Source organism: Coregonus clupeaformis, unplaced genomic scaffold (genome assembly GCF_020615455.1).
Source record: "Coregonus clupeaformis isolate EN_2021a unplaced genomic scaffold, ASM2061545v1 scaf0853, whole genome shotgun sequence".
Lineage (NCBI taxonomy): Eukaryota > Metazoa > Chordata > Actinopteri > Salmoniformes > Salmonidae > Coregonus > Coregonus clupeaformis.
The window spans coordinates 79,690-102,463 of NW_025534308.1; the positions used below are offsets into that span (position 1 = coordinate 79,690).

At 43.4% G+C, this 22,774-nt stretch overlaps 1 protein-coding gene and 1 long non-coding RNA gene across 2 annotated transcripts in view; one reads left to right on the forward strand and one right to left on the reverse strand.

The window, feature by feature from the left end:
* The window catches only part of LOC121570080 (integrin alpha-8), a 64,090-nt gene extending 43,302 nt beyond the window's left edge, over positions 1 to 20,788 (forward strand). Inside the window, exons 16-30 of the mRNA XM_041881555.1 lie at positions 936 to 991; positions 1,291 to 1,448; positions 1,630 to 1,761; positions 1,899 to 1,966; positions 2,544 to 2,691; positions 3,121 to 3,213; positions 6,554 to 6,633; positions 6,973 to 7,053; positions 7,821 to 7,926; positions 8,558 to 8,716; positions 18,131 to 18,244; positions 18,375 to 18,488; positions 18,610 to 18,711; positions 19,458 to 19,580; positions 19,695 to 20,788. Coding sequence (XP_041737489.1) covers positions 936 to 991; positions 1,291 to 1,448; positions 1,630 to 1,761; positions 1,899 to 1,966; positions 2,544 to 2,691; positions 3,121 to 3,213; positions 6,554 to 6,633; positions 6,973 to 7,053; positions 7,821 to 7,926; positions 8,558 to 8,716; positions 18,131 to 18,244; positions 18,375 to 18,488; positions 18,610 to 18,711; positions 19,458 to 19,580; positions 19,695 to 19,781 — 1,621 coding nt within the window. The 3' untranslated portion in view covers positions 19,782 to 20,788. The remainder of the gene's footprint in view (positions 1 to 935; positions 992 to 1,290; positions 1,449 to 1,629; positions 1,762 to 1,898; positions 1,967 to 2,543; positions 2,692 to 3,120; positions 3,214 to 6,553; positions 6,634 to 6,972; positions 7,054 to 7,820; positions 7,927 to 8,557; positions 8,717 to 18,130; positions 18,245 to 18,374; positions 18,489 to 18,609; positions 18,712 to 19,457; positions 19,581 to 19,694) is intronic.
* On the reverse strand, positions 10,509 to 11,074 carry LOC121570081. The gene is made up of 3 exons (XR_006001419.2): positions 11,030 to 11,074; positions 10,840 to 10,886; positions 10,509 to 10,592 (listed from the first exon to the last, which is right to left on the reverse strand). It is a non-coding gene; the product is annotated as an uncharacterized LOC121570081 (long non-coding RNA).
* Positions 20,789 to 22,774: the final 1,986 nt, after the last annotated feature.

Consider the following 22,774-nt stretch of genomic DNA (forward strand, 5'->3'; position numbering starts at 1 on the left):
CTTGGTCCTGTTATGGTGGTTTCTTCTGTCACGATCGTCGGTGAGAGATGAGGACCAAGGCGCAGCGTTGAATGTGAACATATTTATTTAGAGAATGATCACACGATCAAAACAACAAAACGATGACGTGACAGTCAATGGTCATACACAAACCAAATACGAACAAGAAACCACAAATAATGAATGCCTAACGGCTACCTAAGTATGACTCCCAATCAGAGACAACGAGCTACAGCCGTCTCCGATTGGGAGCCACCCTGGCCAACATAGATATACAACAACTAGAACATAAACAAATGAAAACTCACACCCTGGCTCAACATACTAGAGTCCCCAGAGCCAGGGCGTGACAGACTGTGGCTGGAGGAACTAGATAGGGCACAACAACACATGTACTGTTAGGGAGTTTTTAGGACTGTCTTTGATAGTTGCTTTTTATTTTATTGGAATAATTGTTTTATTGAGAGCATTGGCAAGTTGAGTTGTTTTTCTGGTGGTTTTGGGGAGGCTGAGGGGATGGGTGGTAAAGAGGAAGTCATTGTTCTATCCTGATTGGTTCTGGTAGACAGGCATTTCACCGCTAGAGAACCCCAGTATGCATTTCCCGTGTGTGTGTGTGTGTGTGTGTGTGTGTGTGTGTGTGTGTGTGTGTGTGTGTGTGTGTGTGTGTGTGTGTGTGTGTGTGTGTGTGTGTGTGTGTGTGTGTGTGTGTGTGTGTGTGTGTGTGTGTTATCGTCCCTTCTATCAGGAACAGGAAAGTGACTCCTGCAGAGGGAAACCTGCACCATTAATATCCTGGAATCTAATGACCGCATACACACACACAAACACACGCGCACACGCACACAGACACACACACAGACATACAGAGGAGCAATGTTTTTATCCTTTCTCGGTCTCCCATGTCTCTCTACCTCTCTCTCTCTGTTATTCAGTCTCAGGATAGATGTTTGTGCGAAGGTGAGCGGCATGGGGATCCCAGACTCTGTAGGTAAGTATCTCTGACTGGGGATGGAGAGCGGGAAGGGAGGGGTTTATGTATAAGTTAGTGTTAGAGTTGATAACTATATGTTATGAATGCATTGTTTCCACTGGCTAATGATGCTCTGTAGAATCTAAAAGTGATCAAGTAGACCATACCCAGGGTTCCTTCCTGCACACCAGATGAGAATAAACACACACACACACACACACACACACACACATACACACACACTTCCGCACATGATGGGAACATATAGAATCCCTCCTCACTCTCTCGCTCCATCCCCCTCTCTCCACCTCTCCCAGTCCTGAATGCAGAGCTGCAACTGGATATGCTTAAAGGTGTGAGGGGCGGAGTTAAGAGAGTTCATTTCCTGGATTCCCATCAGCCCCAGCACACAGGGGTCCTAATGCTTGGCCACAACCGTCCACACTCCTGCCTGAACTATACTGTCTACCTACGAGTAAGTCAAACACACTCTGCTGCCAAAAAAATGGATTTGAGTTTCCATCCTTGCTGTATTTGGACAAGATCCTCTCAAAATATCTGCCAACTCAGCTGAACCTGTTTTTGGACCAGTTATTGTGTTATAGTGAACAATCTTTCTGTTACATGGTGTCTCTCTCTCTCTCTGTCCCTCTCAGGGGGAGGATGAGTTTAGGGATAAATTGACTCCCATCTCATTGGCTTTGAACTACAGTTTAGCCCCTCCTCCTTCCAACCTGGACCTCCCCCCTGTCCTCAACCACTACAGCAGTACCTTCCTGCAGGAACAGGTGTGTGTGTGGGCTCTCCTTCTCATCCAATCAAGACCACTTACAGCATATGAGTACCGTTAGACAAGTTAGACTAGACCTAAATCCCCCCCCTTCCCTCTCCCCATTTGTCTCTCCCTCTCTCCTTTATTTCTCAGGCGTATATTCTGCTGGACTGTGGGGAAGACAACGAGTGTATTCCAGACCTCCAGCTGTCTGCTAGCATGTAAGTGTGTACTGTATGTAACATGTGTAGCATATACGTCAACATGAAACAGTTACGGTCTCATTTAAATACAGTAGTTAAATAACCTTACTCATATATGGGTGTGTTACACCTTGTGGTGTGTTGTGCCCTGCCCTGTCAAGTGAGGCATGCTGGGAAGATTCAGAAAAGTCCTTGTCAACCTGTAAACTTTCAACATATGTACATACTGACACTCACACACATTCATATACACACACAAACAGGGTAGGACTGTGTTACTGCATGCAAGGAGAGACGTTTACTCTCTGATTGTTCACATTAGCAAGTGTGTAGAGAGGCCTGTGTGTGTGTGTGTGTGTGTGTGTGTGTGTGTGTGTGTGTGTGTGTGTGTGTGTGTGTGTGTGTGTCTGTGTGTGTGTGTGTGTGTGTGTGTGTGTGTTTTTCTACTATTTCCATCTGTATGCTATCGCCATGGCAGCACAACACAAACACACTGTCATTCTCTGCTGACTGATACATACACTCCGACCTCTACTGTATGACCTAGTATTGACTTGTTTTTTTCTCTCTCCTGCACACACACACACAAACACAGGGACCGTACAGAGCTGGTGGTCGGGGATGACAACCTGGTCATGTTGACCATAAACGCGGTTAACGAAGGAGAGGGGGCATATGAGACGGAGCTACACACACTCCTACCCCCTGAGGCTGATTACATAGGAGTGGAACGCAGGATAGAGGTGAGAACACACATTCACACACACTACCACCCCCCACACTGGCCCCAACCCTAGCCCAGCTCAAATATACCCTACTGCCATTGCATTACATCCTGTTGATAACGTCAGGGTTATTTCTCTAGAGGCTCAGTGTGTCTGTGTGTGTTTGTGTGTGTGTGTGTGTGTGTGTGTGTGTGTGTGTGTGTGTGTGTGTGTGTGTGTGTGTGTGTGTGTGTGTGTGTGTGTGTGTGTGTGTGTGTGTGTGTGTGTGTGTGTGAGAGAGAGAGAGAGAGAGAGAGGTAGGGCCCTAAGATGGATGAGGTTGTTACTGTCAGAACATTCATCACTCTCTTCCTCTCCTCCCTTCCCCCACCTATCACCTCCTCTCTTCCTCTTCCACCATCTCTCTTCTACCGCCTCTCTTCTTGCCTGGCCTCCTTTCCTCTCCAGTCTCTATCCAGGTTGAACTGTGAGTACAGGATGGTGAATGACTCCAGACTGGTGGTGTGTGACCTGGGGAACCCTATGGTTGCTGGAACAGAAGTAAGTCCAACACACACACACAAAGAAACACAAAAAATACACACATGGACAAGCACCCACACTGACCTCCCCCTCTACCTGGAAACAACCACTTCCTGTCCAAACAGGAAGCTGTCAATCAGATACAGTGGCGCTGATTGATAGTTACCATGGTGATTGATCACCCAGATACCCCGTGCCCCACTGAGTCCCACACTGAAGCTGTCTGTGGGTATTTCTGTGTTTGTTAATCCGTTCGCCCCTTGCATGACACATCCAGGAAGCACAGGCTTTGTTAAGTAAAGAGTGGTCCCTTCCGACATGTAACTCTACCCTGTGTTTCTGTAACTGTTTCTGTGTGTGCATGTGTGTGTGAGTGTGTGTGTTTGTCTGTCTGTGTGTGTGTGTGTGTGTGTGTGTGTGTGTGTGTGTGTGTATGTGTGTGTGTGTGTTTGTGTTTGTGTGTGTATACGTGGATACGTGCATGCGTGTGTAAGTGTGTGTGTGTTGTGAGCCTGAGAGCTGTATTTGTTAGCTCTAGAAGCGACACACAGCATTCTGATAAATCAATTATGTGATCAGATTTCACTTCTGGGGCACGGCTTTAGAGGGCTCCAAGGGGTTGAGGAGTGCGTGTGTGTGTGTGTGCGCGCGCGTGTGTGTGCGTGCACGTCAGCTCTCCTTCAGAACAGATGTTTCCCATACATGCTTACCCTTGCCCCTTTGGACCTGTAGGAATTCATGAGCTTTTATAGAACATACACACACACACACACACACACACACACATACACTTACTAATCATGCAGCCGGAGTAATACAGCTCGTAGACCATTTTGAACGTATCTTTTTCTCATTCTAATCATTTTTAGTCAAGCCTCTAAAATAGCAGACTGAGGTGCCTCGCCAGGTTTCTTTAAAATAAACAGTTGTGTATTGTCAGCATTTTTTTGTATTTTATTAGGATCCCCATTAGCTAGTGCAAAAGCAGCAGCTACTCTTCCTGGGGTCCACAAGCATAGCAGTGAAAACAGACACTGTTTATGGGTAACATTCCAGACGGCAGGGCCGCCGGAAAATGTGTGGCGAGGCAGCATTTGCCACAGCACTTTTCAATCAGGTGTGGCTGTGCCAGAGCCACACCACTTTTGATTTTAGTTTAATAAAATACATCTACGCAAAGCGTTAGAAAGAGGGACAAAGTGCTGTTTTTAGACTGACTTTCCTCATGATTTGTGAACTCGCGTACAATTTCTCAATCTTTCACATCAGAGTGCTGCTACAGGCTCTTTGCGTGTCTTGACCAATCAGATTAATGGAAAACACAGGTCAGGCGGGCCGGGCACAAAGCTCAAGGCGGTCTCCACTTTCCTCCGGTATTTATTTAGCAAGCGTGATAACACATCACTCCCGACAGACACAAGCAAAAACTCTTACATAAATGTAGCAGCCTTTACACCTAAACATTAGCGATCTGACATGATGTGTTGCATGAAAAACAAGACTATTTTTCAGTCTGATCAACTGTAGGCTACTAACAACAGCAGCTACATAATCTAGCCTACTATGCGCCCTGTTCCTCTGGCCAGGGTAAACGAAGTGGTAACGTTGTGTTTTTATAGCCCATTTGTTTGTGAGAAAATGTGAATGGGATCAAATTTGGTATATATTCAAACTTGGGCTGACTAAGCTACCTAGACTTTTTCAATCCAAAATCATTGACTGTAATTGATCAATAAACACAATAGCTGTCATAGACTGTGAGTAAATGTTTTATTAGTATTACAGTTGCATAGAGCAGGACGACATGATGCAAACCTGCATAAAGCAAGCTCAGCCCTGTGAGTTTAATTCATATGAACAAGTACAAGGTTGCTGCAGTTTGACAGGGTTTTCATCCTCCCCAAGGCCAGGAGTTTTTAAAAACCATATGACCTGATTAGAAAAACTCTGGTCCCATCATAGGCCATATTAAACAGATTAATCACATCATACCGTATAAGGTCCGGAGTTTTACCTGGTTAGGTTACCATATCAGGAAAAACGACGGGCCCCAGAATGTTGTTTTCCGCCACACCACTCTGGGCCCTGTGGTGCCACCTCTGCCAGACGGTCAGCATGTATAATGTGAACAGAAACGGCCCCTGCACAGAGCCCTGTGGAACACCATACATAGCCTTGGAGCAATCAGAGGTCTCACTGGCCAGAAAAACGAATTGATACGTGTCTGTTAGTTTGGTCGACACCGTCAATCACTGCTCTTACATCAAGGAATGCGAGAACAGACACAGAGCCACGGTCGATGGTTGGTCGATGCATTCAATCATTTCCTTGACAAGCGCTGTCTCTGTACTATGGTGGGTTCTACAGTAGATCCAAATTAGACAGTTTTATAGTGGTGGTGCGGCTGTTCAGAACATGGGAGAGAAGCGACAGGAAATAAATGTTTTCCAGATTTGGGGAGAGATATATATATATATATTTATTTATCTTTATTTAACTAGGCAAGTCAGTTAAGAACAAATTCTTATTTACAATGACGGCCTACACCGGCCAAACCCGGACGACGCTGGGCCAATTGTGCGCCGCCCTATGGGACTCCCAATCACAGCCGGTTGTGATACAGCCTGGAATCGAACCAGGGGGTCTGTAGTGACTCCTCAAGCACTGAGATGCAGTGCCTTAGACCGCTGCGCCACTCGGGAGCCCATTTGGGTTACTCTGTCTGTCTCTCTCTCTTTCTCTCAGCCTGGGGACCTCAGTGATTTAGACCCATTTGGTCTTTCTTCTTCTCTGTTGAGTTTTACTGTTTCTCTCTCTGATGCGCAATAAAGTCTCTTTGACTTTGGAGACCTAATGAGTTTCCACCCTCAGGCCTCTCCCTTCTAGTTTTAGCCCAGTGTTTAAGAGTTTCCGGCATTGACTAGTGTCTGACCTGTTGTTCATTAGAACATTATTACACACACACACACACACACACACACATGCAAGAAGCCATTATCATACTCATGGTAATGAACTAAGCCCTCCACATGGTGTGAGTTAAGCGAGGGTAGAGGGGGGTTTAACTGGGGTCTAAAGACTAGAGGGGAAGGGATCTGGTCTGTCTCAGCCCACAGATCTGTACTGATCCTCCAACTGACACACACACACACAATACAGATACGTAACCCAGATACACACACCATGGCCAGGTCCTGGTTAGTTTTAACAAAGGGAGACTGTACAGGGGGTTAGAAGGCTGCTCGCTTTAACTGAACACTTGCAGATGTCACTGACACAGACTTTGATTCGTCTCTCTCTGTCTCTGTCTCTGTCCCTCTCTCTTTGTCTGTCTTTGTTTCACTGTGTCTGTCTACAGGTATCTGTAGGTTTAAGGTTTGCTGTCCAAAGGCTGGATGATGCCGGTCCTCACATTGTCTTTGACCTACAGATCCACAGGTGACACACACACACGCAAACACATGCAAATACATACACACGCGCAAATACACACACACACACACACTGCTGAAGAGCTGTGACACACATAACTGTAAAAAAGGAACCTTTATCAGATTTCTGTGGCTTTTCCAAACAAAGAGTATTGAGACAGACGACCGGAGGAAAACAGACGAGACAAAACATTGACTGTTCACCTCGCCACACACACACGCTCACTCACTCATTTACTCACACACGCGCACACACACATGCACACACACCATACATCAACAGGCCATGGTGCAGACTCTACATCCAAACATCTTTACTGACTCATGTGTGTCTCTTATATTACAGTTCAAACAAAGACAACTCCAAGAGCAACCCAGTCAGTCTGTCTCTCTCCATCTCTGCCAGAGCTCAGCTAGACCTGAGGGGGTGAGTGACACATCTCTGTTCTGGTTGATCTTTTCTCTAACCCTGTGACAGTAGAATATCTTTGCTGTGTTTGATGCACGTTGTTGTCCTACAGTGTATCTCTTTGTCTCGTGCCATGTAGGTGAGACAGACTCATCTAGTTTGCTGTATTTCTGTTGCTCAGTGTGGTTGTGTCTGTGTATGTTTCTATGAATAGATCTCAGCTAATCATGCACACATGCTTCGTCACACACACACACGCTTGCACACACACACACACACACACACACACACATGTTTGTTTTACTATCCTTGTGGGGAACAAAACATTAATTCCCATTCAAAATCCTATTTTACCTTACCCTTAACCTAACCCTAACCTTAACGCTAACCTTAACCCCTAACCCTAAAACTAAACCTTACCCTAACTCCTAACCCTAAACCTAACCCCTAATGCTAATTCTAACCCTATCCCCCCCCCCCAAACACACAAACATACTTCAAAGCCTGGGACCCCAGAGTGACTTGGCTGGGTCTAAGGCAGTTGTAGACACAAAGAGACAGTGATCCGTGGGGGGCTGTGGGTGTGGGGGGCTGGAGGGCTGGAGGTTAAGGTCCAACCGGCGTTGGATAAGTTGTGTTTGGCAGCAGAGTGGTGAGTGGCTTGGTGTTCGCCCTCTCTCTCACTCTTCTCTTTCTTTCTTTCTTTCTCTATCGCTCCTCTTTTTCTTTCTTTCTCTCTCCCCCTCCTCTCTCCCATCTCTCTCTCTATCTCTCTCCCTTTCCAGGGTGTGTCATCCCTCTCAGGTGGTTCTTCCGTTTCCTCACTGGGAGCCCAAGGAAAAGCCGGTCAAAGAGGAAGACGTAGGACCCCAGGTCACACACATCTACGAGGTACATGCACACACAGTAAAAGCAGTAGCCCTGTAAGCGCTGGGTGTCTGATCAAAGCCTCCTGCACAGTGGTAATGGTAATTACTGTCATAAAGGAAGAGAGAGAGGGGGGTGGAGGGATAAGAGGGGGGATCAGACATACGTGTGTGTGTGTGTGTGTGTGTGTGTGTGTGTGTGTGTGTGTGTGTGTGTGTGTGTGTGTGTGTGTGTGTGTGTGTGTGTGTGTGTGTGTGTGTGTGTGTGTGTGTGTTGAAGCTGCAGTGAAGGGGGACCTCTGCTGGATGTCTGCAGGGTTTGGGGCTGCAGTGCTCCTGTCCTGCAGTCTGTCCAGCTGGTTATAGTTAGGGACGCCAGAGTTTCTCTCTCCGAGAATTCCTGTCTGGAGCACTGGGACCATGTCCTGTTTGGGTGACTCACCATCACCACCCTCAGAATTAATGAGTGTGTGGAGGGAAAGGGGCTAAACTAAGTGGCTTGGTGTTCTCATTCTCTCTCTTTCTCTCTCTGTCTCGCTCTCTCTCCCCTCTCTCTCTCCCTCTCTCTCTCCCTCTCCTCTCTCTACTCACCCCCTCTTTCTCTTCCTCTCATCTCTCTGTCTCTCCTCTCTCTCCTCTCCCTCTTACTGTCTCAGCTCCATAACTCAGGTCCCAGTAGTATCCGGGAGGCGGAGCTCCAGGTGGGCTGGCCCTCTCGTTTCCGTGACGAACACCTGCTCTACGCTCTGGAGGTTCTAACAGACGGACCAATCAGCTGCAGGAGCAACACCAGCCTCAACCCCCTGGGCCTACAGGTAACACAACCACACCTCCTGCTGAGACTGGACACTGGACACCGTACTCATACACTCACTAATGTTATATATTTATTGGCCTGTATTGGTCTTCCATTGCTTTAGAAACAATGGCATAAATGCTTTTGTGAAATTACAGCTCAGTTAGATCAAAGTGTACTGACCCAATCTAGCATTGGTGCAGCTCGGTTCTTCTCATAATAAAATAGGGTAACAGGATGTCATCTACCGTCTGGTTTGTGTTTATGATGATGACTGATGAATGTGCTTTAATGATGACAGGACAAAGTCACTTTACTCATTCCATGTTTATTGAAGACTGTAGGAAGATGGAGAGGGACTATTAGAGTAGCCCATAGGAGGGTTGGTGGTGAAGAGCAGGATGCCAGTAAAGACAATGTGGTTGTAGTTGTCATCATACAGCCCCCAGCCCTTAGGAACCCTTAAGTATACCAGATCATCTTTCTCTAGCTCCAGAGCCACGGCACCTGTTATGTACTCATAACCTCCATGGAAGTTGTCCTGGACGTTGTATATCATTTGCTCTCCATTTTTGACCAAGTAAACACCCATTTTCTGTCCAGGCTCTCGGCCCATGGAGGTGAATGTGAAGTTGTAGAGTCCTTTCACTGGTGCTGAGAACATACCTGTATCAGAGGGGAAGCAGGGAGAGATCAGCACTATCCGTCTCTCTTAGACACTGGAGCAGCCTGTTAGTGGTTGGGGTCTGTGCCTGTAGCTGGTCCCTGTGGACACCACAGGCGTCCGGTGGCACCTTAATTGGGGAGGACGGGCTCATACTAATGGCTGGAATGGAATTAATGGAATGGTATCGAACACATCAAATACATGGTTTCCATGTGTTTGATACCATTCCATTCATACCATTCCAGACATTATTCTGTAGCTCAGCTGGTAGAGCACGGCGCTTGTAACGCCAAGGTAGTGGGTTCGATCCCCGGGACCACCCATACACAAAAAATGTATGCACGCATGACTGTAAGTCGCTTTGGATAAAAGCGTCTGCTAAATAGCATATTATTTGTATTATTATTTTATTATTATGAGCCATCCTCCCCTCAGCAGCCTGGAGATAGTGAGTTTATGTTTATATATTTATCTGGGTTGTAGATGTATTGCTGTGTGAGTGAACCTGTAGTATTGTTACTGTGTACGTTTCATCCGTAGTATTGTTGCCGTAAGCTGTACCTGAGTTTGGGTCGTAACCGTTGTCGATGTTGGTGAAGACTTTTTCATAGACCAGAGTGATCTCAGTTTGAAAGGGTCCCACATATCCTGAGTCAGTCAAACCAACAGAAAAGGCCACCTTTCTTCTGTCTGTGAACACATGAGAATGAATTCAATCAAGCCCACCGTAATGTCTAAAATGTCTTCATTTCATACCACACTTTGGGGGTTGATTGAATTGATCTGTTCTTACCTAGCCTCAGTTCCTCCAACTGGCTCTCAGTGACACTCAATCTTGCCTCCAGGGCTGAAATAGCAAGAAAATAATATCTTAATAAACTGATACTCTGAGGTAGCTTTGTTGTCATTGCTGTGCTTAGATACATCCTGATTAGATCAATTAGATCAATCAGCGGTTCAGGAGAGTGATTGTGGCCTAGATCTTATTAGTGCTGGATAGTTACCTGCATTCTCTTTCTCCAGCTCTGTTACTTGCCTCTCACTGGTTCTCCCCAAGGCTAACAGTTCTGCTGCTTGGGCTGAAATCGTGCACGTCAATATCCAGAGGTGTTCATCTTTTTCATAACAATTGACAACTTATTACCTGCATTATCTTTCTTCAGCTCTGCCACCTGGCTCTCAATGGTTGTCACTCTGGTCCCCAAGTCTGACAGTTCTGCTGCTTGGGCTGGAATTATAGAAATGTTGCAGAGAGGCAATAGACAATATCCAGAGCAATTCATTTTTCTATTGAACAAATGATTTACTTTTTCAAAGTTCATTATTACATGCATTCTCTTTCTTCAGTTCCTCCAGCTTGCTCTCACTGGCTGTCACTCTGTTCCTCAAGGCTAACACAAGTGAATTTCCAGAAATGTTAATCTTTCTAGTGACTAATTTAACTCAATCTTTTTCAAATTGCTTATCATCATTACCTGCTCTTCCACCTGGCTCTCACTGGCTGTCACTCTGGCCTCCAGGGCTAGAAGATAATTTATGCAAGAAAATAATTTAGGATGAAAATGATCAACCATGATGTAGCTTTATCATATCCTGAAATAAGCTGAATCATGTTAAAGTGAGACCTATACATAGTAGTTCTTATAAGTAAAGACATATAGTCACCTGTGTTCTTTCCTTTCAGTTCTGCCACATGACTCTCACTGGCTGTCACTCTAGCCTCCAGGGCTAGAAAAGAATGCATGCAAGAAAACTATCAACTGTGATGTAGCTTTGTTACATCACTTTGCTTTATCACATCCTAACATTAGCTGAATCATGTTCAGGCATACATGTAGTAGCTCTTATAAGTAAAACATTTTAGTCACCTGCATTCTTTCCCATCAGCTCTGCCACCTGGCTCCAGGGCTATAAGATCATTTATGCAAGAAAATTATTTATGATGAAAATTATAAGCCATTATGTAGCTTTCTTACATCGCTTTGGTTTCTCATTTCTTGAAATGAGCTGAATGTTATTATGTTCAGGTGAGGAATACATGTAGTCGTTCTTATAAGTGAAACATTTTAGTCACCTGCATTCTCTTTCTTCAGTTCTGCCACCTGCCTGTAGCTGGCCGTCACTCTGGTGTCCAGGGCTGAAATAGTATAAAAATAATGAACAGTAAACATTGTTAGTAAACACACACTTTTGCACAAAATATCTTACCTGCATTTTCTTTCTTCAGTTCAGCTACCTGGGCTCACTGGTTGTCACTCTGTTCTTCAAGTCTGACAGTTCTGCTGCTTGGGCTGAAATTATATAAATATTGTAGAGAGGCAATAGACAATATCCAGAGCTGTGATTTTTTCTATTGAGTAAATTATTAACTCAATCGTTTTTCAAAACACTTCTTGTTATTACCTGCATTGTCTTTCTTCAGTTCTGCCACCTGGCTCTGAAGGGTTGTCACTAAGCTACCGAAGGATAACAATTCTGCTGCTTGGTCTGGGATCATATGAGTCAATATCCAAAGTTGTTCATCTTTCTAGGCAATTAATTGTTCACAAAATTATTTTCAATTCACATGTCATCATTACCTGCATTATTTTTCTCCAGCTCTGCCACCTGGCTCTCACTGGCTGTCACTCTGGCCTCTAGGGCTAGAAAATAATTTATGCAGGAACATCATTTATGATCAAAAAAGGTTCAACCAAGATGTAGCTTTATCATATCCTGAAATAAGCTGAATCGTGTTAAAGTGAGACCTATACATAGTAGTTCTTATAAGTCAATTATATAAATATAGTAGATGATATGTAACATCCTTATGTAATAGGCAATATTCAGAGCTGTTTCTATTGAGAAAATGAACTCAATATTATTTTCAAAACACATCTCGTTATTACCTGCATTCTGTTTATTCATGTCTTCCACCTGGCTCTCACTGGCTGTCACTCTGGCCTCCAGGGCTATAATTGTTTAATGATAAAAACAATAAACCCTGATATAGCTTTGTTACATGACTTTGCTTTTCACATCCTGAAATGAGCTGAATCATGTTCAGGTGAAGAATATACAGTATGTAGTAGGCAGCTGCATTCTTTCCCTTCAGATCCTTCAGCTGGCTCTCATTGGCTGTCACTCTGGCCTCCAGGGCTGAAGTAGTATGAAAGTAATTAACAGTAAATTAACAGAAAAACACACGCTTGCACAATATACGTAGCTTATCTTACTATGCCTGCATTCCCTTTCTTCAGTTCTGCCACTCTGGCCTCCAAGACTAAAATTATAGAGTTGGAAAATGTAGAATGCTGTATTAGTTCCAAGTGTTATTTACTGTCAGAATACATGAGGGTGAAGTTGATATTTTACCTGCATTCTCTTTCTTCACTTCGTCCTCCTGGCTCTCACTGGCTGTCACTCTGGCCTCCAGGGCTGAAATAGCATGAAAATAAACATTACTGAACGTATCAACCATTACTGTTTTTGTGACCAAATTATATATTTGTAGTTCTTTATTTCAAATTATACGTTTATAAAACTTGTACCCGTAGGCTGCCATTCAACAACAACAAAAACAGTAAGAAATACATACAGAGTTTAACAATAAATAGTACATTCAGTATAAACAGGAAAATAAAAAAGAAATAGGCCTCCCCAACTTCCCATCCCATTCCCCCAGCCAACATGTCTCCATACAACCCACCCTACCCCCATGTTTCCCACCCCTTCCCAACCCCCCCAGCACACATACAATTATCCCTCAATCGAGTAATGAATTTCAAACACAGATTCAACCACAAAGACCAGGGAGGTTGTTCAATACCTCGCAAAGAAGGGCACCGATTGGTAGATGTGTAAAAATAAGAAAAGCAGACTCTGAATATCCCTTTGAGCATGGTGAAGTTATTAATTAGGCTTTGGGTGGTGTATCAATACATCCAGTCACTACAAAGATACAGGCGTCCTTCTTAACTCAGTTGCAGGAGAGGAAGGAAACCCCTCAGGGCCAATGATGATTGTAAAACAGTTACAGAGTTTAATGGTTGTGATATGAGAAAACTGAAGATGGATCAACAACATTGTAGTTCCTCCACAATACTAAGCTAAATGACAGAGTGAAAAGAAGGAAGCCTGTGCAGAATAGCCTGTACAGAATTCCAAAACCTGCATCCTTTTTGCAACAAGGCACTTAAGTAATACTGCAAAGAATATGGCAAAGAAATGAACATTTTGTCCTGGATACAAATCATTATGTTTGGGGAAAATCCATCACAACACATCACTGAGTACCACTCTTCATATTTTCAAGCATCATGTTATGGGTCATGTTATGGGGATGCTTGTCATCGGCAAGGACTAGGGAGTTTTTTTATTTTTATAAAAAGAAACAGAATACAGCTATAAGCACAGGCAAAATCCTACAGGAAAACCTGATTCAGTCTACTTTCCAACAGACACTGGGAGACGAATTCACCTTTCAGTAGAACAATAATCTAAAACACAAGGCCAAATCTACACTGTAGTTGCTTACCAAGACGACATTGAATGTCTAGTTACAGTTTTGACTTAAATCAGTTTGAAAATCTATGGCAAGACTTGAAAATGGCTGTCTAGCTATGATCAACAATCAACTTGACAGAGCTTGACGAATTAAACAAATTATAATGTGCAAATATTGTACAATCCAGGTGTGCAAAGCTCTTAGAGACTTACCCAAAAAGACTCACAGCTGTAATCGCTGCCAAAGGTGCTTCTACAAAGTATTGACTCATGGGTGTGAATACTTATGTAAATTAGATATTTCTGTATTTCAATTTCAATAAATTAGCTAAAATGTCTAATGTCATTATGGGGTATTGTGTGTAGATGGGTGAGGGGAAAAAATATTTTATCCATTTTGAATTCAGGCTTTAACACAACAAAATGTGGAATAAGTCAAGGGGTATGAATACTTTCTGAAGGCACTTATATAGCACCATTCATTTTCGCTGTCGATAATTCTCATGTTATAACTTCTAGTCGTAATTGTATCCACTGGCGAATTGGGAGAGAGTGAAGAGACAAGTATATATTTTTTAACCACAATGTGACATATAGCTTTTTAAATCTTTCTAGTGAATTATTTATGAATGAAATATTTTTCATCACAATTCACACCTCATTATTACCTGCATTCTGTCTCTTCAGTTCATCCACCTGGCTCTCACTGTCTGTCACTCTGTTTTCCAGGGCTGAAATAGCATGAAAATATGTAGCTGAGATCTAGCTAAAACAATGCTTTATTTATTTCTCCCTGAAATTAGCTATGCTCATCTGAGGCACAGTAGTTCTTATAAAGTCTACCTTTAAAGAAAGATGGGAACCCCTGTATTAAGCAATCCCTTTGCGGTAACTCTGGGCTGAAATCATAAGGACATTTGTCTTGGACATTATCATAAGATGTCCAGCAAAATCCACAGCTGTACATTTATGATTGAGCTAATTAACTAAATCGTATTCTCTAAAATTAGCATTTTGTTATTACCTTGGTTCTAGATCTGTAAATCGAACGTCAGTATTACATTGGCACTCAGTCTGTCATCTACAGTGAGGGAAAAAAGTATTTGATCCCCTGTTGATTTTGTACATTTGCCCACTGACAAAGACATGATCAGTCTATAATTTTAATGGTAGGTTTATTTGAACAGTGAGAGACAGAATAACAAAACAAAAATCAAGAAAAACGCATGTCAAAAATGTTATAAATTGATTTGCATTTTAATTAGGGAAATAAGTATTTGACCCCTCTGCAAAACATGACTTAGTACTTGGTGGCAAAACCCTTGTTGGCAATCACAGAGGTCAGACGTTTCTTGTAGTTGGCCACCAGTTTTGCACACATCTCAGGAGGGATTTTGTTCCACTCCTCTTTGCAGATCTTCTCCAAGTCATTAAGGTTTCGAGGCTGACGTTTGGCAACTCAAACCTTCAGCTCCCTCCACAGATTTTCTATGGGATTAAGGTCTGGAGACTGGCTAGGCCACTCCAGGACCTTAATGTGCTTCTTCTTGAGCCACTCCTTTGTTGCCTTGGCCGTGTGTTTTGGGTCATTGTCATGCTGGAATACCCATCCACGACCCATTTTCAATGCCCTGGCTGAGGGAAGGAGGTTCTCACCCATAATTTGACGGTACATGGCCCCGTCCATCGTCCCTTTGATGCGGTGAAGTTGTCCTGTCCCCTTAGCAGAAAAACACCCCCAAAGCATAATGTTTCCACCTCCATGTTTGACGGTGGGGATGGTGTTCTTGGGGTCATAGGCAGCATTCCTCCTCCTCCAAACACGGCGAGTTGAGTTGATGCCAAAGAGCTCGATTTTGGTCTCATCTGACTACAACACTTTCACCCAGTTCTCCTCTGAATCATTCAGATGTTCATTGGCAAACTTCAGACGGGCCTGTATATGTGCTTTCTTGAGCAGGGGGACCTTGCGGGCGCTGCAGGATTTCAGTCCTTCACGGCGTAGTGTGTTACCAATTGTTTTCTTGGTGACTATGGTCCCAGCTGCCTTGAGATCATTGACAAGATCCTCCCGTGTAATTCTGGGCTGATTCCTCACCGTTCTCATGATCATTGCAACTCCACAAGGTGAGATCTTGCATGGAGCCCCAGGCCGAGGGAGATTGACAGTTCTTTTGTGTTTCTTCCATTTGCAAATAATCGCACCAACTGTTGTCACCTTCTCACCAAGCTGCTTGGCGATGGTCTTGTAGCCCATTCCAGCCTTGTGTAGGTCTACAATCTTGTCCCTGACATCCTTGGAGAGCTCTTTGGTCTTGGCCATGGTGGAGAGTTTGGAATCTGATTGATTGATTGCTTCTGTGGACAGGTGTCTTTTATACAGGTAACAAACTGAGATTAGGAGCACTCCCTAATCTCAGCTCGTTACCTGTATAAAAGACACCTGGGAGCCAGAAATCTTTCTGATTGAGAGGGGGTCAAATACTTATTTCCCTCATTAAAATGCAAATCAATTTATAACATTTTTGACATGCGTTTTTTTTCTGGATTTTTTTGTTGTTATTCTGTCTCTCACTGTTCAAATAAACCTACCATTAAAATTATAGACTGATCATTTCTTTGTCGGTGGGCAAACGTACAACGTACAAACGTACAGGGCGGCAGGTAGCTTAGTGGTTAAGAGCGTTGTGCCAGTAACCGAAAGGTTGCTGGTTCTAATCCCCTGGCCGACTAGGTGAAAAATCTGTCGATGTACCCTTGAGCAAGGTACTTAACCCTAATTGCTCATGTAAGTCGCTCTGGATAAGAGCGTCTGCTAAATGAGTAAAATGTAATGTGTAATGTAAAAATGTACAAAATCAGCAGGGGATCAAATACTTTTTTCCCTCACTGTAGGTCTGTCAGTTCTGCTGCTTGAGCTTTAATGATAACGATATACTGTAGCCTATGTATGTATCATCAATATCAGCAGCTGACTTTTCTATTGAGTGAATTATTATCTAAATCCATTTAAGAAATTACATCTAATGATGATTATATGTGTTCTTTGTCTTCAGCTTGACCACCCTGTCCCCCAGGACTGAAATAGCATGAACATAAATGGCCAAACTTATCAATCAATACAGAATGAGATTTAAACAAGCACTACTTATTTTCACAATGTGATCGGTTTCATTACCTGTGTTATTACAGTAGGCTACCTTTGTTTTTTCTCTGTCTATATGTGCATTATTACAGTACCTGCATTCTTCTTCTCCAACTTCTCTACTTTTGTCTTTGTGTTGTTCAGCATGAGTCTCAGCTCATCCCAGACAGCATCTATGGTAGTGAATAGAATGTTCTGGTCAATCTGATCAATCCTTCCTTTACTCTCTCCCTCAGCCCAGGCCCCAGACAGATATAACATCAGCACCAGCATAGCTACGACACCCCTCATTTTGAATGATGCCTCAGTTCAATAGTAATGAGTCTCAGTACCAGCAAAAAGAAAGGGAAAAAGCAGAATGGGGAATCTTTATAGACACGCGTCAACAAGAACTAGCCCACTACGTGAGAAATCAACACGTGGTGGATGTAAAAATAGCACCAATGACATCTGATCAAACAGTAAGAGAACCAGAGGGACCCTGAACCCCTGGGTTGTTTAGTCTCTTCTTTTTCCACAATGTAGAAAACTAACAAGGTTGCTGATCAGGCTACTAGACAGTGTGTCAATTACAATGTGTAGGCCTATGTGTGCCTTGCAAAAGTATTCATACCCCTTGGACTTCTTCATATTTCATTGTGTTACAAAGTGGGATTCAAATGGATTTCATTGTTATTTTTTTGTCAACAATCTACACAAAATACTGTTTTTTTTTAAAAAGTTTTTTAAAAATTATTAATACAAATTAGATGACTAACATAGTCGTTGCATAAGTATACAGCCACTTTGTTTAGGCAAGCCTAAATTAGTTTAGGAGTAAAATGTGGCTTAAGAAATCACATAATAAGTTAAATGGGTATGAATACTTAACAAGGCACTGTATGTGTGTACCTGTGGTGTTTTGTGTTTGGACGGTTGGTCGGTCTTATAAGTGGTATGTAATACGGTGACTTAATTTTCTCGCCTCTCTCTCTCTCTCTCTCTCTCTCTCTCTCTCTCTCTCTCTCTCTCTCTCTCTCTCTCTCTCTCTCCTCTCTCTCTCTCTCTCTCTCTCTCTCTCTCTCTCTCTCTCTCTCTCTCTCTCTCTCTCTCTCTCTCTCTCTCTCTCTCTCTCTCTCTCTCTCTCTCTCTATCAGACCTCCTCTGTCCAGGACACTCCAGAATTGTTGGGCTTTCTGAGGAACAGTAGCTCTCCTCACCGCTACAGACGAGCCACCAGCGTTGCCCAGCCCTACAGCAGCAAGACCCTGGTACTTACAATATGTGCCCTTCATTATCAGCAGCCTTCGATTTCACTGTCAGCTTGTTTGGTATTACTATACAGCAGCAGTCTTGGAATGTATATGAACTATCTCTCTCTGTCTCTCCCTGTCTCTGTAGAACTGCAGTAACATCATTTGTCTAAGAGTGCTGTGTGTGGTTGGGCGGTTGGACCGTGGTCAGAGTGCTGTAGTCAAGATCCGCTCCCGACTCTGGGCTCACACCTTCCTCCAGGTGAGCACACAAACATAAACCCAAACTGATGTGCTACTGCTAGTATTAGTATTATTGTATGTATTAATGTTATCATTAGTATTAAGAAATAATGTATCTATAACATATATACACCTTGCAGAGACGTAACGACCCATACCTCCTCAACTCCACCGTGTCCTTCAGAGTGACAGCACTGCCCTACCGCCTCCAGCCCTCCTCCTTACCCCAACACACCACTTCAGTAAGATACCCCTAACACTAACCCAAACCCTGCCCTACCGCCTCCCGCCTCCAGTCCTCCTCCTTACCCCAACACACCACTTCAGTAAGATACCCCTAACACTAACCCAAACACTGCCCTACCGCCTCCCGCTCTCCTCCTTACCCCAACACACCACTTCAGTAAGATACCCCTAACACTAACCCAAACCCTGCCCTACCGCCTCCAGTCCTCCTCCTCACCCCAACACACCACTTCAGTAAGATACTAACATTGCTGATTACATATAGTAATAAAGTGGTAACTATTCCAACGTTGGGATTTGCATAGGCTCTTGAGGAACTCATACACCTCTGTAAGCTACAAAACTGTCAGTGTTCAACCTTAACTTGTGATGACAATACAACAGAACAGATGAACAGGAATGACGTTTACCCCCACGGGTGGCCTAAACATATCTATCTGAAAGCCTAGCCCCTACTAAGCCACGCCTCCATTGAAACATTAAAGGTTCGTACAAGAACCCCTCTACTAACTAAAGGTGCAAATATGTACCACTGACTATCAATGGTTCCTCAAGGAACTCCAGGGTTCCTAGAGTCACCACTGATTCTAAGAGTGTACCCTGCCCTACCACCTCCAGCCCTCCTCCTTACCGCAACACACCACTTCAGTAAGATGTGACATCAACCCTAACTAACACCTACAATAACTCTTACCCTGAACCCCACCCAGCCTGTAACTAACTGATTGTGCGTGTGTTGTAGATGGGTACATTGGTGCTGTGGGGGACTCCTGATGTGGCGTTTGCTGTTCCTCTATGGGTCATCATCCTGGCCATCCTACTGGGACTGCTGGTCCTGGCCATGCTAACACTGGCCATGTGGAAGGTACACACACACACATATACACTCACACAAATATACACACACACACAGATATATACACACACACATACATACACACACAAGGACTTTAGTATAACTTAACCCTCTCTTCCTCAGTGTGGGTTCTTTGACCGGGCACGGCCGCCAGTGGATGACGTGTCGGACCGTGAGCAGTTGACTTCTGACCAATCAGCAGACGCCTAAGAACGCCCACTGGCGCCATGGAGATCGGTTCCTGATTCGAGGAAGCTGTTTGGGAACAGTTCCACATCCTGAGTGACTTAAAGAAATTAAACTGAAATGAGATCTGCAGGCAGGCTGCAAATTTACAGACCAAAGGCTCTTTACCCCCTTTAAAGCTGATCTGACATCAGTGAGTGGATTGCAAACTCACAGACCAAAGGCTCTTTACCCCCTTTACAGCTGATCTGACATCAGTGAGCGGACTGCAAACTCACAGACCAAAGGCTGGGAACAACACACACAGACGTAACTTCACACATAAATACTATTTAAGCAGACACAACCACTTTGATGTATATGAGGCCTCAAGACAATCATGGACAAGTAGAATGGACTCTGGGTTCTAACCCGGCTTGTAGTTGAATATGTTTCTATGCACCGCTTGCCTCTGTGGGTTAGAGTACTCGGGGATCTGTATGGTTGGATAATTCTAATGAGTTAACCAGCCTGGTTTACTTCAAATGGAGTTAACCATCTGACGTCAGTGACTTTGTGTCGCCTGCTTTCACTGTTAAATACATTCCATCATGGTTATATTGATCATACACTCACATGCACGCATGCAAACACACACACACACAGGGGGCTGTATATATCTATGGATGGTGTATGTGCAATATTGGGACATTCTGTGTGATACTGAAGCGTGTTTACACTGGTATTATTTTATTAGAACTTGATGTTCAAATTATTTGTGTATATTGTTTAGTTAGTATACTATTGTGTATGTGAGTGTTTTTGTTGGTATATTAGTATATAAGTGTTGAAAGAGAGAAGTGTTTATAAGGGGTCCACCCTTAACCCTAACTGTTTAAAAAGAGAACGGAACTGCCTTAACATTACAACATAATTATCCAATGTGAGAGGTTTAGGCCTAGATTCAATCAGACCCATTGTTAATCGGCACTAGCCGACACCCGCATAGCTGATGTTTTATATATATACACTACCGTTCAAAAGTTTGGGGTCACTTAGAAATGTCCTTGTTTTCAAAAGAAAAGCAATTTTGTTGTGCATTAAAATAACATCAAATTGATCAGAAATACAGGGTAGACATTGTTAATGTTGTAAATGGCTATTGTAGCTGGAAACGGCTGATTTTTAATGGAATATCTACATAGGCGTACAGAGGCCCATTATCAGCAACCATCAGTCCTGTGTTCCAATGGCACGTTGTGTTTGCTAATCCAAGTTTATCATTTTAAAAGGCTAATTGATCATTAGAAAACCCTTTTGCAATTATGTTAGCACAGATGAAAACTGTTGTGCTGATTAAAGAAGCAATAAAACTGGCCTTCTTGAGACCAGTTGAGTATCTGGAGCATCAGTAATTGTGGGTTTGATTACAGGCTCAAAATGGCCAGAAACAAATAACTTTCTTCTGAAACTTGTCAGTCTATTCTTGTTCTGAGAAATGAAGGCTATTCCATGCGAGAAATTGCCAAGAAACTGAAGATCTCGTACAACGCTGTGTACTACTCCCTTCACAGAACAGCGCAAACTGGCTCTAACCAGAATATAAAGAGGAGTGGGAGGCCCCGGTGCACAACTGAGCAAGAGGACAAATACATTAGAGTGTTTAGTTTGTGAAACAGGCGCCTAACCGGTCCTCAACTGGCAGCTTCATTAAATAGTACCCGCAAAACACCAGTCAAAACACCAGAGCCTGTAATCGAACCCACAATTGCTGATGCTCCAGATACTCAACTAGTCTCAAGAAGGCCCGTTTTATTGCTTCTTTAATCAGCACAACAGTTTTCAGCTGTGCTAACATAATTGCAAAAGGGTTTTCTAATGATCAATTAGCCTTTTAAAATGATAAACTTGGATTAGCAAACACAACGTGCCATTGGAACACAGGACTGATGGTTGCTGATAATGGGCCTCTGTACGCCTATGTAGATATTCCATAAAAAATCAGCCGTTTCCAGCTACAATAGCCATTTACAACATTAACAATGTCTACACTGTATTTCTGATCAATTTGATGTTATTTTAATGGCCAGAAAAATAGCTTTTCTTTCGAAAACAAGGACATTTCTAAGTGACCCCAAACTTTTGAACGGTAGTATATATATATATATATAGAGAGAGAGAGAGAGAGAGAGAGAGAGAGAGAGAATTTTTATTCACAGTGAATGAAAGATCAAACATAGACATTGTACGTTTTTCCCCTTTTTGTCCCTCCTCGACCCCCCTATCAGAAAACAAAACACAAAAGTATACAACATAATGTTACTTCAATGCAAAGCAAAAACGTAAAAGCCTAACAATTTCAGGTGATTAGGTGATCTAGGTCTATATAGCAGTAACCTCAAGGGCTGGGGGTAGGGCCAAGAGCACTAATCTGGAGTAAGGTGATCCTATAGGTCTATATAGCAGTAACCCCAAGGGCTGGGGGTGGGGCCAAGAGCACTAATCTGGAGGAAGGTGATCCTATAGGTCTATATAGCAGTAACCTCAAGGGCTGGGGGTGAGGCCAAGAGCACTAATCTGGAGAAAGGTGATCCTTTAGGTCTATATAGCAGTAACCTCAAGGGCTGGGGGTGAGGCCAAGAGCACTATCTGGAGGAAGGTGATCTTATAGGTCTATATAGCAGTAACTTCAAGGGGTGGGGGTGGAGCCAAGAGTACTCATCTGGAGGAAGGTGATCCTATAGGTCTATATAGCAGTAACCTCAAGGGCTGGGGGTGGGTCCAAGAGTACTAATAGGATATCATTGGGTCCCGGGTGTAATAAAATGAGTTGGTTGACCCTTGAATGGTCTACTTAATTTTTTCTAATTTTAGAAACGGCATCAAATCTTTGAGCCAAAAAGAGGCTGAGGGAGGCACTTTCAGAACGAGAAAATGTAGGCTATATAGAAATAATGACGCTCAAATTGAAAATCATTAAACTAAATAATGAGGATTTTGAACAGCCTAATCGAGGTGAAGATTACATCTCACATTCC